This window comes from Capricornis sumatraensis, chromosome 4 (assembly GCF_032405125.1).
Source record: "Capricornis sumatraensis isolate serow.1 chromosome 4, serow.2, whole genome shotgun sequence".
In the NCBI taxonomy this organism is placed as follows: Eukaryota; Metazoa; Chordata; class Mammalia; order Artiodactyla; family Bovidae; genus Capricornis; species Capricornis sumatraensis.
In genome coordinates, this window is record NC_091072.1 from 83,122,355 (window position 1) to 83,144,127 (window position 21,773).

The 21,773-nt window shown below is 38.9% G+C and overlaps 1 protein-coding gene across 2 annotated transcripts in view; it reads left to right on the plus strand.

The window, feature by feature from the left end:
- The window catches only part of GXYLT1 (glucoside xylosyltransferase 1), a 47,737-nt gene that overhangs the window by 19,193 nt on the left and 6,771 nt on the right, over window positions 1-21,773 (plus strand). For both annotated transcript variants that reach the window (XM_068971855.1, XM_068971856.1), the window contains 4 exons: window positions 7,658-7,783; window positions 11,607-11,858; window positions 19,987-20,110; window positions 20,319-20,491. In XM_068971855.1, coding sequence (XP_068827956.1) covers window positions 7,658-7,783; window positions 11,607-11,858; window positions 19,987-20,110; window positions 20,319-20,491 — 675 coding nt within the window. The remainder of the gene's footprint in view (window positions 1-7,657; window positions 7,784-11,606; window positions 11,859-19,986; window positions 20,111-20,318; window positions 20,492-21,773) is intronic.

Consider the following 21,773-nt stretch of genomic DNA (forward strand, 5'->3'; position numbering starts at 1 on the left):
TCTCATTACCTTGTGTTCTGAAATGGTGGTAAAAGTGATGGTGATTATGCCTTTACCATCTCTGTCTGTCTCTCTGTGTCCACTCAGTTAAGCTTTCAAACTGATTTGGATTTTTATGCTTGGCCTATGTAGGAAAAGCTTATTTGATATTTTCTCAGGTAATTTAGTTCATTTTTCATATTAGTTGAAAAATACTACTTGTGACCTGAAGTCTTTTAGTTTCCTGCTAAAATCTTTGATTCTAAGAGGTATAAAGCTTTACTTACTGTTTTACAAGGAATGAAATTGGAACATTCTGTTAACACCATACACAAAAACTCAAAATGGATTAAAAACCTAAATGTAACACCCGAAACCATAAAACTCATGGAAGAAAACATAGGAAGAACACTGACATAAATCATAGCAGTGTGTTTTGGATCTGTCTCCTAAAGTAAAAATACACATAGGACCTCATTAAGCTTAAAAGCTTTTACACAGCAAAGGAAACCATTGACCAGCCAAAAAGACACAACCTGCTTAACGGGAGAAATACTTGCAGATGATATGACCAGCATGCCTGGCATGCAGGGTTTACTTAAAATCCTGCATCCTAGGCTTCAGCATTACGTGAACTGGGGACTTTCAGATGTCTAAGCTGGGTTTAGAAAAGGCTGAGGAACCAGAGATCAAATTGCCAACATTTGCTGGATCATAGAGAAATCAAGGGAATTCCAGAAAAACATCTACCTCTGTTTCATTGACTGTGCTAAAGCATTTGACTGTGTGGATCATAAAAAAACTGTGGAAGGCTCTTAAATTAAGAGATGGGAATACCAGATACCTTACCTGTATGTTGAGAAACCTGTGTGCCAGTCAAGAAGCAACAGTTAGAAACCTGTGTGGAACAGCTGATTGGTACAGGATGGAGAAAGGAGTATGACAAGGCTATATATTGTCACCCATTTATTTATCTTACATACAGAGCACATCATGAGAAATGCTTGGTTGGGTGAGTTATAAGCTGGAATCTAGATAGCCGGGAGAAACATCATCAGACTCAGATATGCAGATGATACCACTCTAATGGCAGCAAAGAGGAACTAAAGAACCTCTTGATGAAGGTGAAGGAGGAGAGTGAAAAAGCTGACTTAAAACTCAGTATTGAAAAACTAAAATCATGGAATCTGGTCCTGTTACTTTATGGCAAATAGAGGGGAGAAGGGTGGAAGCAGTGACAGATTTCCTCTTCTTGGGCTCTCAAAATCACTGCAGATGGTTACTGTAGCCTTAAACTTAGAAGACGATTGCTTCTTGTCAAGAAACCTGTAACAAACCTAGACAGTGTGTTACAAAGCAAAGACAACACTTTGCCGACAAAGGTCTGAATAGTCAAGGCTATGGTCTTTCCAGTAATTATGTGCATTTGTGGGAGCTGGACCATAAAGAAGGTAGAGCACTAAAGAATTGATGCTTTTGAACTGTGGTGTTGGAGAAGACTCCTGAGAGTCCCTTGGATAGGAGGGAGATCAAACCAGTCAATCTTAAAGGAAATCAAATCAACCCTGAACACTCATTGAACTGATGCTGAAGTTCCAACACTTTGGCCACTTGTTGTGAATAGCTGACTCATTGGAAAACACTGATGCTGGGAAAGATTAAAGGCAGAAGGAGAAGAGGGTGACACAGGATGAGATGCCTGGATGGCATCACTGATACAAGGGACATTAACTTGGGGAAACTCTGGAAAATGGTGATGCACAAGGAAGCCTGGTGTGCTGCAGTCTATGGGGTCACAAAGAGTTGGACACAATTTGGTGACTGAACAACATGACCAGTATGGGGTTAATGTCCAAAATATATAAACAGCTCATACAACTTACCATCAAAAAAACAGCCTGATTAAAACAATGGGCAGAAGAATTGGATAGACATTTCTCCAGAGAGAACGTGCACATCACCAACAGTCACGGGAAGAGATGCTCACTGTTGCATGTTAATCATCAGGGAAATGCAGATCAAAACCACAGTGTGATCTTGCCTCACACCTGTCATAATGGCTATCATCACGAAGACCCAAACAGCAAATGTTACGACGTGGAAAAAGGGAATCTTTGTATGCTCTTGGTGAGAATGTAAAGTGGTGCAGACGGTGGAAAACAGTATGGAGGTTTCTCAAAAAATTAAAAACAGAACTACTATCAGTTCAGTTCAGTTCAGTCGCGTCCGACTCTTTGCGACCCCATGAATCACAGCACACCAGGCCTCCCTGGCCATCACCATCTCCCGGAGTTCACTCAGACTCACATCCATCGAGTCGGTGATGCCATCCAGCCGTCTCATCCTCTGTCCCCTTCTCCTCCTGCCCTCAATCTTTCCCAGCATCAGTGTCTTTTCAAATGAGTCAGCTCTTCACATGAGGTGGCCAGAGTACTGGAGTTTCAGCTTTAGCATCATTCCTTCCAAAGAAATTCCAGGACTGATTTCCTTCAGAAGGGACTGGTTGGATCTCCTTGCAGTCCAAGGGACTCTCAAGAGTCTTCTCCAACACCACAGTTCAAAAGCATCAGGTCTTCGGCGCTCAGCTTTCTTCACAGTCCAACTCTCACATCCATACATGACTACTGGAAAAACCATAGCCTTGACTAGACGGACCTTTGTTGGCAAAGTAATGCCTCTGCTTTTGAATATGGGCTATCTAGGTTGGTCATAACTTTCCTTCCAAGAAGTAAGCGTCTTTTAATATCATGGCTGCAGTCACCATCTGCAGTGATTTTGGAGCCCCGCAAAATAAAGTCTGACACTGTTTCCACTGTTTCCCTGTCTATTTCCCATGAAGTGATGGGACCAGATGCCATGATCTTCGTTTTCTGAATGTTGAGTTTTAAGCCAACTTTTTCACTCTCCTCTTTCACTTTCATCAAGAGGCTTTTTAGTTCCTCTTCACTTTCTGCCATAAGGGTGGTGTCATCTGCATATCTGAGGTGGTTGATATTTCTCCCGGCAATCTTGATTCCAGCTTGTACTTCTTCCAGCCCAGTGTTTCTCATGATGACTTAGCAATTCCACTCATGGGTTTATATTTGGGAAAATAAACTAAAAACACTCATTAGAACAGATATATGCACCCCATTGTTCATAGCACCATTATTTACAGTTGCTAAGATATGGGAGCAACCTAAGTGTCCATCAACAGATGAATAGATAAAGAAGAAGTCGTGTGTACACACACACACACACAGTGAAATGCTAACAAGCCATAAAAAAGAATGAAAATTTTGCCATTTGCATCAACATGGATGGACTTGGAGGATATTGTGCTAAGTGAAATAAGACAGAGAAAATACTGTAATATTACTTATAGGTGGAATCTAAAAACTACAGTGAGCAAGTGAATATAACTAAAAAGAAACAGACTCACAGTTATAGAGAACAGCCTAGTGGTTACCGGTGGGGAGAGGGAAAGGGGGAGGGATAATACAGGGGTAGGAGATTAAGAGATGCAGACTATTATGTATAAAATAAGCTACGGGATATATTGTACAACATAGGAACTGTAGCTGGTATTTTATAATAACTTTAAATGGTGTAGAGTTTTGCCAAGAAAATGCACTGGTCATATCAAACACCCTCTTCCAACAACACAAGAGAAGACTCTACACATGGACATCACCAGATGGTCAATACAGAAATCAGATTGATTATATTCTTTGCAGCCAAAGATGGAGAAGCTCTATACAGTCAACAAAAACAAGACCGGGAGCTGACTGGCTCAGATCATGAACCCCTTATTGCCAAATTCAGACTTAAATTGAAGAAACTAGGGAAAATCGCTAGACCATTCAGGTATGACCTAAATCAAATCCCTTATGATTATACAGTGGAAGTGAGAAATAGATTTAGCGGTCTAGATCTGATAGAGTGCCTGATGAACTATGGACGGAGGTTTGTGACATTGTACAGGAGACAGGGATCAAGAACATCCCCATGGAAAAGAAATGCAAAAAAGCAAAATGGCTGGCTGGGGAGGCCTTACAAATAGCTATGAAAAGAAGAGAGGGAAAAAGCAAAGGAGAAAAGGAAAGATATAAGCATCTGAATGCAGAGTTCCAAAGAATAGCAAGAAGAGATAAGAAAGCCTTCTTCAGCGATCAATACAAAGAAATAGAGGAAAAGAACAGAATGGGAAAGACTAGATCTCTTCAAGAAAATTAGAGATACCAAGGGAACATTTCATGCAAAAATGGGCTTGATAAAGGACAGAAATGGTATCGACCTAACAGAAGCAGAAGATATTAAGATGAGGTGGCAAGAATACATGGAAGAACTGTACAAAAAAGAGCTTCATGACCCAGATAATCATGATGATGTGATCACTAATCTAGAGCCAGACATCTTGGAATGTCAAGTCAAGTGGGCCTTAGAAAGCATCACTACGAACAAAGCTAGTGGAGGTGATGGAATTCCAGTTGAGCTGTTTCAAATCCTGAAAGATGATGCTGTGAAAGTGCTGCACTCAATATGCCAGCAAATTTGGAAAACTCAGCAGTGGCCACAGGACGGGAAAAGGTCAGTTTTCATTCCAATCCCAAAGAAAGGAAATGCAAAAGAATGCTCAAATTACTGCACAATTGCACTTATCTCACATGCTAATAAAGTAATGCTCAAAATTCTCCAAGCCAGACTTCAGCAATACGTGAACCGTGAACTCCCTGATGTTCAAGCTGGTTTTAGAAAAGGCAGAGGAACCAGAGATCAAATTGCCAACATCCGCTGGATCATGGAAAAAGCAAGAGTTCCAGAAAAACATCTATTTCTGCTTTACTGACTATGCCAAAGCCTTTGACTGTGTGGATCACAATAAACTGTGGAAAATTCTGAAAAAGATTGGAATACCAGACCACCTAACCTGCCTCTTAAGAAATCTGTATGCAGGTCAGGAAGCAACAGTTAGAACTGGATGTGGAACAACAGACTGTTTCCGAATAGGAAAAGGATTCCGTCAAGGCTGTATATTGTCACCCTGCTTATTTAACTTCTATGCAGAGTACATCATGAGAAACGCTGGACTGGAAGAAACACAAGCTGGAATCAAGATTGCTGGGAGAAATATCAATAATCTCAGATATGCAGATGACACCACCCTTATGGCAGAAAGTGAAGAGGAGCTAAAAAGCCTCTTGATGAAAGAGGAGAGTGAAAAAGTTGGCTTAAAACTCAACATTCAGAAAACGAATATCATGGCATCTGGTCCCATCACTTCATGGGAAATAGATGGGGAAGCAGTGGAAACAGTGTCAGACTTTATTTTGGGGGGCTCCAAAATCACTGCAGACGGTGACTGCAGCCATGAAATTAAAAGACGCTTACTCCTTGGAAGAAAAGTTATGACAAACCTAGATAGTATATTCAAAAGCAGAGACATTACTTTGCCGACTAAGGTCCATCTGGTTAAGGCTATGGTTTTTCCAGTAGTCATGTATGGATGTGAGAGTTGGACTGTGAAGAAGGCTGAGCGCCGAAGAGTTGATGCGTTTGAACTGTGGTGTTGGAGAAGACTCTTGAGAGTCCCTTGGACTGCATGGAGATCCAACCAGTCCATTCTGAAGGAGATCAGCCCTGGAATTTCTTTGGAAGGAATGATGCTAAAGCTGAAACTCCAGTACTCTGGCCACCTCATGCGAAGAGTTGACTCATTGGAAAAGTCTCTGATGGTGGGAGGGATTGGGGGCAGGAGGAGAAGGGGACGACCCAGGATGAGATGGCTGAATGGCATCATGGACTCAATGGACGTGATTCTGAGTGAACTCCAGGAGTTGGTGATGGACAGGGAGGCCTGGTGTGCTGTGATTCATGGGGTCGCAAAGAGTCGGACGCTACTGAGTGACTGAACTGAACTGAACCTTTAAAAAGTGTGTATCACTGTATTGTATACCTGTAACTTACAGGATATTGTACATCAGCTGTAGTTCAATAAAACAACCAAAATAAATGCTTTACTTAACCGTTTTAAGATATTTATGGTTTCTGTATCTGTGATGTGTGCTTTTGTGATCCTAAAGTCATTATCTGGGTTGTTTCTGAAATATTAACAGAAGAATTAATCTTGTCCTAACAGTTCAAAGACTAGCAACAGATTGCTACCAACTGTGGAAGCCTTTGAAAATATAATATAAAAGTAAAATAAATTTATTGTTTCATCTTATATGCAGCTCTGTGTTGTCTTCAAATCTGGATGAGTTATTGCTTGTGTAGTATATATTATATTTTTAAACTTAGTTTTTCTTTAACTATCATAGTTAACTCTGAGAAAGTTTGGGTTTTCTTTTGATGAAAGAGAATCAAATATTTTCTGGAATGTGCTTTTACTGCAAAAAAGATGACTAGATACTGGAAGTTTAAAAATGATTAAGATTTCATTTTGATGTTGGTATTTAGGATCTTTAATAAGTGATTAATAAGTCATGCAAGGGAAATAAAGTGCTAGTGTTTGAAACTAGTTGATGGAGACATCAAAGCTTTGTTGGATATAAAGCTATTCCCTTAAACTTTGTTGGAAGGCATATGTTCCTTCCAAACATAAGTTGGAAGAAAAGAAAGAAGAAGGAGGGTTTTTCTAAAAATTACTTGAACACAGACATAATTCAAAAAGAGATCTTTAGTCTGTTGTTTTTTTCTTCCCCCAGAGATTGTGAGTGCTCTGTGGGAAATTTGCATCAACAATACTGTTGAAGCAGCAATGATAGGTAATGCTTTCTGAATTTGAAACAATTCAGTCTCCAATTGCATTCAGGAAACTAAAAAGTAAATGTGTTCATTATAGATTTTCAGATGAGAAAATCAGATTTTGCTGTTTTTTTGTAATGATTTTTTAAAAATTGGCACTGGAAGAATTTCCCTGGCGGACCAGTGGTAAAGACTTCGAGCTTTTGTGACTGAGGGCCCGGGTTCAGTCCCTGATGGGAGATGTGAGATCCCGTGAGCTGCACAGTGCGGCCAGAAGCAGAAACTCTGCACTAGATATATAGTGACTGAAATATTTTATTATGAGGAACATCTATGAATATAGAAAATGCATAGATAAGTATTTTCTTTCTTTTTAAAAAAATATATTTTGGCCATGCCTCACAGCATGTGGGATCTTAGTTTCCCAATCAGGGATGAACCTGAGCCCCCTGCGGTGGAAACCTGGGGTCTTAACCATTGGACCACCAGAGAAGTCCCAGATAATATTTTCTCATCAGTTCTTCACGTTGGTCTGACTTGGATTGCAGACCTTTTCTATTATGTCATATATATGATGGTAATAAAATTGGTGCTTAATTTTTCTGAGCTTAACTTGTTTAAGGATTGAGAAAATTTGTACATCAGGTCAAGTTTAATGGAGGTGAACAGTTTGTATGGTTCTTTCAACTTCCTGATTTTTTGATTGATACTCTTATCATTTTAATTGTCCCTTAGATCTTTATGGTGAAGTCTAGCTGTTAGAATGATTTTAAGATTTTGAATGAAAACAAAATGGTGGGAAGGAAGAATCTTAACTTTCTCTTAACTGTGTATGACATACGATGTATAACATCTTAATTTTCAGCTTTTGAAAAAATAATCGTGGTTTATAATTTTGCAGAGAAAGTGAAACAAGTTTGAATTGAGTTCTTTTATTTTTTTTTTATTGTAGCTTGACAGCTGGTCTTTTCTGCAAACATTTAATTATTCATTATACCCGATAACTTTTCCAAGTGAGAATGCAGCAGAGTGGAAAAAACTATTTAAGCCGTGTGCTTCCCAGAGATTGTTCTTGCCAGTAAGTTTTTCTCCAGTGTTTTTTGTTTGCATCTTGCTTTTACACACGAGTTAATGAAGAATGTCATGTAAATCAGTTAAATAAACACACACAAATTATTTTCCCTTTGAATATTAGAAGAAAGAAAAAACTTCCCATAGAACAAATAAAAGCTATGGTAAAATATGCTGTTAAAAATAAAAAGTGTAAGTAATTTCTGTTACAGTACTATTTCTTATGTTTTAATTTATTCAGTTGCTATAAACTGTTTCTTCTCTGGGAAGGAGTTGCCTGTCTGCCTGCCTGCTAAGTCACTTCAGTCGTGTCCGATTCTTATGGCCCCATGGACTGTAGCCCACCAGGCTTCTCTGTCCAGGGGATTCTCTATGCAGGAATACTGGAGTGGGTTGCCATGCCCTTCTTCAGGGAATCTTCCCGACCCAGGGACTGAACCCACGTCTCTTATGCCACCTGCATTGGCAGGCAGGTTCTTTACTGCTAGTGCCATGTGGGAGGCCCTAAGAAGGAGTTAGAGGTTATCAGATCTTAATGGAGCCAAATCTTTGCCAGTAGGAATGCAGTGGCAGGATCACCTGCCGGTTGCAGGTTGCATTTGTAATTTGGGAAATGAAGCAGATTATTAAATAACTATTTCTGTTTTAACAGCAAGTCAGTTCACCTTTTCTAGCTGATACTTTTAACACAGAAACAGAATTTGAGGCACGTGAACTAAAAGGGAAATGGGAACCATTTATTCAGTGAGGCTCTTCCTTGGTGGTAGTCTTTGGTGATAAACCCTGATTATCATAGATTAAAATATTCAGGGACTTCCCTGGTGGTCCAGTGATTAAGACTCTGCCCCCAGTGTAGAGGGCCCAGGTTTGATCCTTAGTCAGGGAACTAGATCCCACTGCTACAGCTAATGATAGAGGATCCCAAGTGTTGCTATTAAGACCCAGTACACTCAATAAATAAATATTTTTAAGAATATTCAGAAGCAAGATTACCTCTGCCATTTTGAATTTAATTCACCCACATTTAAAAAATTCTCAGTAGTTGTTAGAACCACTATAATGTTTAAAATAATTACGGTAGTAGAAATATTGAAAGCACATGAGTTCTGTTAAGTATAGGAATTATCGGGAAGAAATTTAAGTTATTTGTTATTAAGTGGAGTAAGGCAGTTCTAAGCATATTGAGAATAGAATTTGTCAAATCTAGGGTGTCAGTTAAGATTTAAAATCATGTTGCATTTTGATAGTTGAATCTGCCTAACCAGTAGGTTTATTGCTGGGCATAAAAAGTCTTGATCCTAGGATGTCTTCCTTGTCTGCCTCCCTTGTAAGAAGCACACAAATAAGGAATTAAGAGGGGGAAAGCCTAAGAAGTTTTAGATAACTTCACACAGGCTTTAAATTTTAAAAATTAAAAAAAAAAAAACTTACGTTGAATCATTGCAGTGTTACATCATTTAATTAGTAGTGTGAGTGCCTTTGTTCTGCCACGTATCTGTACTGAAGTGCTGGGTATATAGGAATGAATATATACCCAGATTTCTTGTTTTCACAGAGTTTATTGTCCGATATGGGAGATGAACATTTAAACAAACACTTTATGACATTAAATAAACAATACACTACTGAAAACCATTGAATGGTGAAAGAAGCATGAGGTTACAACCGTTGCTCTTCTGTTTTGTTCAGCAGTATAAAGTTTAATTGTTGATGTTGTGATAGGAAGTTTGCCAGATCATTTAATGATGTGATCTAGTTAAAAATTTGAAATACTGAAATTAGATACTTGAAACCTGTCAGATTGTTCTTGTACTTCATTCACTCTTAGTTCTGCATCTTTTTAACCAGATTCTAAGTAAATTGATTCTTCATTTTTCTTAAATGAAGAATTTTCTTAAAGTATTTACTGAAGTAGTTAAGTAAAAACCTTAACTGTTTCTCCTCTTTTAAAATGGAGGTATTAAGGGACTTCCCTGGTCCAGTGGTTAAGAATCTGCCTTACAGTGCAGGGGATGTGGGTTCGATCCCTGGACAGGGAACCAGCATCCTGCGTGTCACAGGGCAGCTAAGCCTGCACACTGCAGCGAAGACCTCATGTTCCACAACTAAGACCTGACACAGCCAAGTCAATTAATAAACATTAAAAATTTTTTTTTTAAATGGAGGGATTAAAAGATCCAAGGTAAGCTCTGGCAAATCCTCCTTCCTCCAAAAGGAACCATAGAAAAATGCTGATATGATTGTTATTTCACCTTATGTGTGAAGGTGGACTTCCCTGGTGGCTTAGCGGTAAAGCATCCACCTGCAATGCAGGGCACGTGGGTTCGATCCCTGGGTTGAGAAGATCCCCTGAGGAGGAAATGATTACCCACTCCAGTATTCTTGCCTGGGAAATGCTATGGACAGAGGAGCCTGGTGGGCTACAGTCCACAGAGTCACAGAGTCGGACACGACTAAGTGACAGAATACACACACACACAACGTGACTGCCAGTGGCAGTGGCTCCTGACAGTGACCCGGAGCTTCCTGTAGTGTCTTCCTAGACTGCTAACAATGCAGTAATCTGTAAACACATTTGTCTCATGGTACAGAGGCAAAACAATTTTGTTCACTTTTCTGTCCCCCCCAAAAAGAAGAGAGGGACAGACATACAGACACATACATATGTATCCTTTTAATTACAGTCCTTGAACAAATGAACCTTCCCTATTCAGGCTCTGTCGTTAACTGTCAGATTTTTTTCCCTTAGCCTGGTATTAAATCAGTGGGGGCATGGAGTGATTTCAGCTTCCTAACTGGTCATTAAGGTGATGGCTTAACCCTGGCTTCAGGAGCAGCTTTGAAAGGGAGCAGAATAAGGATCAATCTCTTATCCTCATCATATTCTTAACCAAAAAGCTTTCATTTAGATTAATCTAATCATTGAGTCTTACTAGTACACTGGACTAGACAAATTTAAATTTGCAGCAGTCAGATTCTAACGTCTTTGGGTGAGGCAGAAATAAAAATTTACCCTTGAAAATTCCTGTAAAAGAGACATGTTGGAGGTTTAACCCCTGGAGTAGGGAAGATCCTGTGGAGTAGGAAAGGGCAACCCAGTCCAACATTCTTGCCTGGAAAATTCCATGGACAGAGGAGCTTGGCAGGCTGCAGGCCACGGGGTTGCAAAGAGTCAGACACAGCTGAGCACAGCCAGAGCAGGCAGGAGGTTTGACATCTCCTGGGGCAGTGACATAGCCAGTCTTCCAAGACAAGTCTTGTTTCAGCCCTTGCTATTTAAGTGCAGGATCTTTGATTTGTTAGGAGATGGTCAGCTCACCTATAAGAGCATGGACTCGAGCGTGGTGGTCTGGATTTCAACTTTGGCTCTACCAGTTGCTGGCTGAGGGCATTATGAAGTAAAGGTACCAGTTATTAGTGTTACGGCAGAGGGGACAAGTTCAGATCTTCATTTGTATTGGCTAATTTCTGTATTTATCTCAGGAAATTAAGATTTGCTATGTCAGTTCACCAAAGGTAATGTTATTTTCCATTATGGAAAACATTTCCTCCCTAGTCTTTGAGCATACTGCTTTTACTTTTTTCTTCCAGTTTTTAGTGTTGAGTTTTTATTCTGATGTGTTTTTATAGCTTTTCTTCTTTAAAGGTTAATAAAAAGATTAGCAGAATATCTATATATGCTGTTGTAAAAATGGCAGACTTGGGAAAAATTAATTTAAAAAATTAATGTCAAGTAGTTTATCTCTTAAGTATTTTTTTAAAAAAATAATGAAAGCCTCTTTTGTTTTAAAATGAAATAGAGTTACTGATTCAAATATCTCTCCCCATAGTTAATCCTGAAAGAAGTTGACTCACTATTGTATGTCGACACTGATATCCTTTTTTTACGGCCTGTTGACGATATTTGGTCTTTGCTAAAGAAGTTTAATTCCACACAAATTGCCGCAATGGCACCAGAGCATGAAGAGCCTCGAATAGGCTGGTATAATCGTTTTGCCAGACATCCATACTATGGGAAAACTGGAGTGAACTCGGGAGTTATGCTGATGAACATGACCAGAATGAGAAGGAAGTATTTTAAGGTAAGTTACTGATTCAGGTCAGCGTTCTGCTCTTGTCCCTCCAGATTGTCTGGTTTCCAGTTTAGTTTTGTTTTATTAAAAGCTAGATTGACCTATTCAGAATTTTTCTACTAACCTAGAGTTATTGAAGCAAGTATGTTTTTAGTATTCTGTTTATTAGAGCATTCAGCTCAGCTCGGTTCAGCTCAGTCACTCAGTTGTGTCTCACTCTTTGCGACCCCGTGAATTGCAGCACCCCAGGCCTCCCTGTCCATCACCAACTCCCGGAGTTCACTCAGATTAACGTCCATCGAGTCGGTGATGTCATCCAGCCACCTCATCCTCTGTCTCCCCTTTTCCTCCTGCCCCCAATCCCTCCCAGCATCAGTCTTTTCCAATGAGTCAACTCTTCACATGAGGTGGCCAAAGTACTGGAGTTTCAGCTTTAGCATCATTCCTTCCAAAGAATACCCAGGACTGATCTCCTTTAGGATGGACTGGTTGGATCTCCTTGCAGTCCAAGGGACTCTCAAGAGTCTTCTCCAACAGCACAGTTCAAAAGCATCAATTCTTTGATGCTCAGCTTTCTTCACAGCCCAACTCTCACATCCATACATGACCACTGGAAAAACCATAGCCTTGACTAGGCGGACCTTTGTTGGCAAAGTAATGTCTCTGCTTTTGAATATGCTATCTAGGTTGGTCATAACTTTCCTTCCAAGGAGTAAGCGTCTTTTAATTTCATGGCCGCAGTCACCATCTGCAGTGATTTTGGAGCCCAGAGAAATAAAGTCTGACACTGTTTCCACTGTTTTCCCCATCTATTTCCCAGTAGGTCAAAGGAGATGGCATTACAGTCGAGTATCAAGCAGCAAGTGTGAACATTCCTAGATTGGTATTCTAGACAAGAGTTGTCATTTTGTAGTAGTGCAGCCTCATAATACTTGACTCTAAAGTGTGAGGGCTTCCCTGGTGGCTCAGAGGTTAAAGCGTCTACCTGGAATGCGGGAGACCCGGGTTTGATCCCTGGGTTGGGAAGATCCCCTGGAGAAGGAAATGGCAACCCACTCCAGTACTCTTGCCTGGAGAATCCCATGGAGGGAGGAGCCTGGTAGGCTACAGTCCATGGGGTCACAAAGAGTCGGACACGACTGAGCAACTTCACTTTCTAAAGTGTGATATGTCCTGGAGGAGCACAGATTGTAGTTAAGAGCTTAAGACTCATGTTAGCTTGGTTCAAACACTGAGATCTTGGTTAAGTTCTGAACATCTCCAGGCTTTGATTTCCTCATCTGTGAAATGGTATAATAGATAACAGTATGTATGTCATGGGGTTTTTGTGAGGAATAAAATAGTTAGAACAGAGGCCTAACACATAGGAAATGTTGGCTATTTTGGTGCTACTGGAAGTTATAGTGACTTTTAAAAAATCCCTACATGTTTCTTGTCTCAAATTTTGGGATCAGAAAAGTACGGCTGTTTCAATTTGCTGACTGCATTCTGAACACATTGTACTGTTTATCAGTTTCATGCTGATGAATCCTTAAGTCGTTGTAGTCTGGGGCCATTGGAGTCAAGTGGTTTGGCCTTATGTTTAACTTTGTCGCCTGTTCGCCACAACTACTAGCCAGCTAGTTAATTTTCAAATGTCAGTTCTCTCAGCTGAAAAATAGAGATAATAAATGACTTAAGTAGGTTGTCTTTTTAAAAGAGACCCATTCAAAGTGCTTAGTATAGGGCATGACACGTAGTTAGCACTTCAGTGTTAGCTAAAAGCAGTGATTTCTGAAACACTCATACTCACTGTTTGACCCTTTACATCTGGTTAATACTAAATTAAGCATTAAGGGATATTTTATGATACGAATATCTATACTTACATATTTGCACATGTATATATTTAGGATTTTTCCATTGGCTGTGCTGGACCAGAGTTTACACCAGTATTTTTATTCCTGTCTTCATGTCTGATTTAAATCTATTATCCCTTCGTATCCTTCCTATAGGCCACTGTACTGCTTGTAGCCGTCACCACCCACATCTGGACATTTCAATCTTAAGGCAGTTTAATATCCATCACTCTTGTCTTCTGTATATCTAGCCTACATAGGGTTTGTTTGTTTAGCTTTCGCATCTTCTGTACCTTTCTGAAATCTTGATGTCTTTTTCAGTTTGTCTTCCACAAATGAATGCATTAGTGAAGCCAGTGTAACCTGTGTTCTTGCTTATCAGTCAATGTCAGTTACCCAATTTGCTAATATATTTTGAGTTTTAAAAATTTATCTACCATAACATTATACTAAATAAAGCAGGTGTCACATCGTGAGTTTTCTTCCTTTTCTGATGGTTAGACTATGCACAGTAATACTGTACCAGAAGATGGTGCTGTAAGATTATGTGCTAAGGAATAATGTAAGTGCTTAGGAACTCTTCATTTGAAAATCTTAGAATTATGAGAAGTGTTGTGTTGCAAAGAACCTTAGAGATAATTTAGTATAACACCATTATTTGATTTTAAGAACATTTCAAATTGAAGCTATGTAGTTCAAATCTATAATTATTTTTTATTTGCCTTTTACTTATTTGAATGGCATTCTTAAGTATGTGTAACAGTTTCTCCCCTTTCCTTTTTGTCTGTAGTATGTTCTAATCCAGCTAGAGATGTAGATATGGGAGTTGAAATAATTTCTAAGCTTTCAAACATTTGTTTTTGTCTGTGTACTAATGACTTAATGAAGAACATATGAGGTGTATGATTGTATATTAATTTAGTAGGTACAATTTACTTCATACGTACTATCCCTTTGTTTCAGGCAACTCTGTTCTTGCCCAGTGAGAACAAAGATTTGCTCTGTTTTTAAAATATTTTATTTACAATTGCTGATATGTTTCAACAAAATTTATTGATTTTTTAAATTCCATTTTATATCTCTTTATTTTTCCTGATTTCCAAACATACCTTTAGCAGACACGGCTTTGTTTTTTTTTCCTACTAACTCATAATTTCTGGCACAGATGTTAAATTTTAGAGCTCTAGTGATATAACTGAATTACTTGTAATAACTTTTCAAACTTTTCATACAGGTCCACAAATGTTATCCCATAGTAATTATCACATGAAAGACTGTAAGACAACCCATAGGACAATGACCATATTTTAAATTCTTAATATGCTTGGTTGTCACCCAGCCCCTACCATTCATAATTATTCAGTTCCAACCTTATGTATTATAATTATTTATTTTAAAATTTAAAATAGTAAAAGTTTAGCTTTTTGTTTTGTTTCTCATAGTGCTTGATAGACACTGGCTAAGATACAGCTGGGTTATACAGTTGTTATATGTTGTATACAGGGTTATACAACATATAACCCTGGCTAAGATACAGCTTTGTGTTTTGTAATATGATTGTTTCTGCAGTGTTGAATCCCTATTAGGATATTTCTTGACCTTTTCCTATTTATTAGATAAAAACCAAAGACTATAATTAAGGCACCTTGAGAATTCTTTTCTTGTATGTTTGCTGTACCTTGTTTGTGTCCTGCCATTTATTATTTTGTAAAGTCTAATTTTTGCCTGTTTTCTCCATTTACTGAGGGGAGGGTATGTCTTTTATACAGCTTTGCTTTCAGAATATTTAGCATGGAGTCTGGCATAAAGTAGCAACTCAATGGATAATTACTGGCAGAGGACAGACAGAGGTTTTAGAAACCAGGGTGTTATTATTGAACTTTTTTTTTTGCCATTGATTATTGAAAAGTATTAAAAAATAGAATACTTACTGAGAGGCAGTTGGGATGATTGTTTTTACATATTTGAAATGTGTGTGTGATGGAAGGCTTTTATTGTGTTACATATATAGCCTAAGAAAACAGTGTCAGTGAACATCTTACCAAAAGGGGCAGAACTTTTCAGAAATTAGTAGAGTAACCAATCTTTGAGAATTCATGAGTTCTCAGTTTCTAGTATTGTCAGAGAATGACATGAATAGTCATCTGTCAATTTTATTTTTACATATAACATAGACTGATGGTAATAATGAGTTCGTTTTCAAAAGCTTACATAATTCTAAAAATGAAACTAATTTATCTTAATATGATACATGTGCATTTTCGGTAGAGTTGCTGAAATGAATATTAGAGCTGCATCTTTTTAAAAAAATTACAAAATAAATCATGCTTGTAAAAATTCAGGCAATTCATTGAGTAAAAAAGACATTTTTCTGCTTTACATACCACTATCTCCAGTTTCATTCTTTGCCCAAATGACATTATGTATTTTGCTCTGTATTCTTCAGACCCTTTTAAAAAGGCATTTTGAAGCAGATATACATGTATACTAGCATTTAAATGTGGAGTCCTTTTATACAGCTTCAGTTTGCCTTTTTCACTTAGCAAATATATAGTTAATTTTTATGTCAGTACATAGAGCCCATCACATTTAATGTGTGTCATTATGGAGAAAGAATAATTTGATTTGATTCTGTGTACTAGTATTAATATGTAGTTATATGGTTACTTCTGCTTTATTGACTATGCCAAAGCCTTTGACTGTGTGGATCACAATAAATGGTGGAAAATTCAGAAAGAGATGGGAACACCAGACAACCTGACTGCCTCTTGAGAAATTTGTATGCAGATCAGGAAGCAACAGTTAGAACTGGACATGGAACAACAGACTGGTTCCAAATAGGAAAAGGATTCCGTCAAGGCTGTATATTGTCACCCTGCTTATTTAACTTCTATTCAGCGTACATCATGAGAAACGCTGGCCTGGAGGAAGCACAAGCTGGAATCAAGATTGCTAGGAGAAATATCAGTAACCTCAGATATGCAGATGATACCACCCATATGGCAGAAAGTGAAGAACTAAAGAACCTCTTGATGAAAGTGAAAGAGGAGAGTGAAAAGCTGGCTTAAAGTTCAACATTCAGAAAACTAAGATCATGGCATCTGATCCCATGTCTTCATGTCAAATAGATGGGGAAACAATGGAAACTGTGGCTGACTTTATTTTTTTGGGCTTCAAAATCACTGCAGCTGGTGACTGTAGCCATGAAATTAAAAGACGCTTACTCCTTGGAAGAAAAGCTATGACCAACCTAGACAGCGTATTAAAAAGTAGAGACATTACTTTGCCAACAAAGGTCCGTCTAGTCAAGGCTATGGTTTTTCCAGTAGTCATGTATGGATGTGATGAGAGCTGGACTATAAAGAAAGCTGAGTGCCAAAGAATTGATGCTTTTGAACTGTGGTGTTGGAGAAGACTCTTGAGAGTCCTTTGGACTGCAAGGAGATTCAACCAGTCCATCCTAAAGGAAATCAGTCCTGAATATTCATTGGAAGGACTAATGCTGAAGCTGAAACTCTAGTACTTTGGCCATCTATTGCAAAGAGCTGACTTATTTGAAAAGACCCTGATGCTGAGAAAGACTGAAGGCAGGAGGAGAAGGGGATGACAGGATAAGATGGTTAGATGGCATCATTGGCTCAATGGACATGAGTTTAGGTAAACTCTAGGAGTTGGTGATGGACCCCGCAATCCGCGGGGTCACAAAGGGTTGGACACGACTGAGCAACTGAACTGATGGCTGAAAAACACCTCATGTATTTTAATTTTTACTTACCTGACTACACCACCTATGTGGGTGAAAACCTTTTCATACAATTTTTAGCTGTTTTTGTTTCCTCCTTTGTGAATGGCTGTATGTCCATTTCCTTTGACTTTTTCTTCTTTGCTATTTTTCTGTTTCTGTTGGCTTAAACTCTTTTTGTTTATAATGCCTCTTTATTAAACTCATTTTTCATGGCCTTTTTAGTCTTGGATATTCTAGGTTATATCCTCAACAAGTACTACTAGTGTAATTGCTTCTTGTCCAGTATTTTTCTGGTAGGACTTTTCCTTTGTATAATAAAGATTTTTTTTTCTTTGAGTAGATGCATTTCTTTGAATAGGTGTATTTTTCTTCTTCTTTTTTTAAAATAAGTAAAATCTAGTGAAGACTTGAGCATGACATGATACAAGGGGTATTCCAAAAGTACTGTCTATTGAATGTGTTGCTGGTCTTGGTCCTTGTTGATCAGCTCATATTTTCCTTTTCAGATCCTAAGAACATTTAGTTAACATGATCAATAACTCACTGCAGAGTTATCCTTTCAATAAATTGTTTTCTTACTATTTCCTTAAGTAAAATTTGTTTCAGTCATTTTCCAGATTGTGTGTGTGTGTGTGTGTGTGTATAGTCACTGTATTTATTGCATCCTGAGAAAGAAGGTAATACAATTACTATAGTAGATTATATTTAGTTTAAATATGTAGTTTTTTTCTCCTAGGAATTCTTACTTTTCCTTCTCAAAGGACAGATTGCTTATACCTCCATTGAGTTTATTATATATACCAGTGTTCTTGCCTAGAGAATCCCTTGGACAGAGGAGCCTGGTGGGCTGCTTTCCATGGCGTCACACAGAGTCGGACATGACTGAAGCGACTCAGCATGCCTGCATGCATTGGAGAAGGAAATGGCAACCCACTCCAGTATTCTTGCCTAGAGGATCCCAGGGACAGAGGAGTCTGGTGGGCTGCCGTCTATAGGGTTGCACAGAGGCGGACATGACTGAAGTGACTTAGCAGCAGCAGTAGTAGCAGCAACAGAATAGCTTGTAACAATTGTTTTCAGACTATCTGGAGATAGGATCAGTGAAGAAGGAAAGTGCTTTTTTAAACATTGTTTGGAATCTGTCTTGAGCCAATGGTTTTGTAAAAAATAATATAAATAAATTACTTGGAAAATGCTAAAATAAATAGATATAAAATTACTCTGTTAAATTGCTATAAAAGTTTCTGAATCTTACTCTGAGTTTCTGTACTTGAATCTCTCAGAGGATATGAAAAATTCACTCATCAGCATGTTGCAAACTATAATTTGAAAAGTACTTAGTTTAAACCTGGAGAGTTTCCAAGAGTCAAATTTGTATAAAAGACTTAGTATTCAACTCCACCCCTTTTCACCCCAGATTCAAATGATCCCCAGCCCTCTTTCAACTCTGTTGTTTCCTTAGGTATCTGACTTTGAGTTTTAAAATAATGAGCTATGAGTAATCCCATAGAGGCTGAAAAGGCAGCTGATTAAATTCAGTATCTATTTTTTATTTATCAGTTTCAAGTGATCTCTTTGAAATGCCAATTATAAAGGATTAGCGAATCAGTCTAAGAGTCATAGTGATCATGGTGATAAGAGCTAACCAACACTGTACCAGGTACTGCTCCTGTGTGTGTATGTTAGTCGCTCAGTCATGTCCCACTCCCAGAGAAGGAAATGGCAACCCACTCCAGTACTCTTACCTAGAAAGTCCTGTGGATGGAGGAGCCTGGTAGGCTGCAGTCCATGGGGTCACAAAGGATCGGACATGACTGAGTGACTTCACTTTCACTTTTCATACATTGGAGAAGGAAATGGCAACCCACTCCAGTGTTCTTGCCTGCAGAATCCCAGGGACAGGGGAGCCTGGTGGGCTACCGTCTGTGGGGTCGCACAGTTGGACACGACTGAAACGACTTAGCAGCAGTAGCGTGTCTGACTCTGTGCGACCCCATAGACTATAGGTTGCAGAGCTCTTCTGTCCATGGAATTCTCCAGGTAAGAATAATGGAGTGGGGAGACATTCCTGTCTTCAGGGATCTTCCCGACTCAGGGATTGAACCCTGGTCTCCTGCATTGCAGGCAGATTCTTTGTTGTCTGAGCTACCAGGGAAGCCCCACTGCTTCTAGTACTTTCCATTTATATATTAACACCTTTAATCTTCAACAGCTGTATTACAAAGACGTAGGTACTGAAACTCTGTGCTTTTTAAGATGAGGGCACAGTCGTATCACTGAAACCACCACCTGCTTTCTCTTTCCCTTTTCTTCCCGACCTTAGTTTCATCATGGCTCCGTACAGCTTCAGATATCTTTTGTTATCTCTCCACTTGAGCTGTTCATTCTTCCTCACATTTAGGTTTAAGTTAGGGTCACATTGTTTTGTAACAAAGGACGTTTACAAATCTCCTGTTGCTCTGCAATGATTGCTAAGGGAAGAATGAGGAACTGTCATTATGCTGCCATGTTTAACCTGGAAGTCTGAGAAATTTGTTCATGCATTTACCAACAGAATGATATGACCACCGTGCGACTACGATGGGGAGATATACTGATGCCACTGCTTAAAAAATACAAACTGAACATTACATGGGGTGATCAAGATCTGTTGAATATCATATTTTTTCATAATCCAGGTAATTTTAAAAATTCCTTTTATTCTTTGTAAAAAAGAAAAACATAGCATTTAGTCAAAATTGAAAAAAATACATTTATTTGATTTTGGCTTATAGTAAGTTATCACTCTTTATGTTTAAAACAGAGTAAACTAAGTCTAAAATCTTTGCAGAATGTTAATTCTGTGGAATTAGGGTGTGTTTACTTCTTCGTTTTATTTTTGCATAGAAAGCCTTTTTGTTTTTCCTTGCCAATGGAATTATCGTCCAGATCATTGCATATATGGAAGCAATTGCCAAGAAGCTGAAGAAGAAGGAATCTTTATTCTCCATGGGAACAGAGGTGTTTACCATGATGATAAGCAACCAGCATTTAGAGCTATTTATGAAGCATTGAGAAATGTAAGCTCTTTTTTTTAAAAAATTATTTTTGTGGACATACTCCCTGGTTTACAGAGAATTTGCATATCCTTTACTCTAGGTCATCAGTGATAAACCCCACCACGCCCTCCCCATACAGCTCTGGCACTTGGCCTTCTGCTGTAAGGAAGGGCACTGCCTTTTGCCCACTTACTGACCTATGCATTATCAGTATGAGCTCACTATGCTATTCTTTTCAGCAAATTATAATGCAGTGTTCAATTTTATTTATATTGATGCTGAAGTTGTGCCAAATTTGGTGATTGGGGTGCCCCTTTTGGCCATCTCTTGTGCTTATTTGACACATTCCCATCATTATTTTGAGTACCTTCTCAAAGAGGAGGTACGCAAAATATCCCAGGCTTATCTTATTATGCCTTCCCTGCCCTCGCCCTGAAATTAGTTTTCTCTCTAAGGAACTCTGATACTTATTGCTGCAAAGTTGTCTTCCCTTCCAAGCCCTTTCAGCAGCAGAGCTGGGAAATACAAAAATGCAAGCACATGCGCACACAGAGTCCTGTGCTGACACCAGTGCGCCCAGTTGCATTCTCCCAGGCTCCTTCCTTTCCTCTTCTACTTGGTTTCTGTTTTCTTCGTTAGAATCCTGGCTCCAAACGAAAACTTTTCCTCTTTTGCTTAAAGCTATAATTCATTTAAAATAATTTCAAAAATGCTCCATTTGGACTACTATCCCCACTCCTCTCCTTGAAAAGCTAGCCGGCTGTAAGCATTCAGTTTGTTTACAGTCCTTCTCTCGCCCTCCCCACCCCTGGATGAGGGTGTATGTTCTGTATTGTGTTCAGACGTTATTTGCATTAGTTTTTTTCTGCTCCTGTCAGTGTCTTTATTTACTCATTTGAAATACTGCTGGATTCATGTATTTCCATATGCTTTCAGTTTTAAGTTTTTTTCTCATGTTTGTTGATTTAACTTTAATTTTTGAGAACTTAATCACTTTGTTGGCTGTGCTGGGTCTTTGTTGCTGCACAAGGGCTTACTCTAGTTGCAGTGAGTGGGAGCTGCTCTCTGGTTTCCGGGCGAAGGCTTCCCCTTTCAGTGGCTTCTCTTCTTGCAGAGCACAGACTCCAGAGCAGGGGCCTCAGTAGTTGTGGCTCTTGGGCTTCGTTGCCCCATGGCGTGTGGAATCTACCAAGACCAGGAGTTGAAGCCGTGTCCTGCATTGGCAGGCAGAATCTTAACCCCTGGACCACCAGGGAAGTCCTGAGTTCAATTTGATGTGAGGAATATTAATATACTTCAGAAA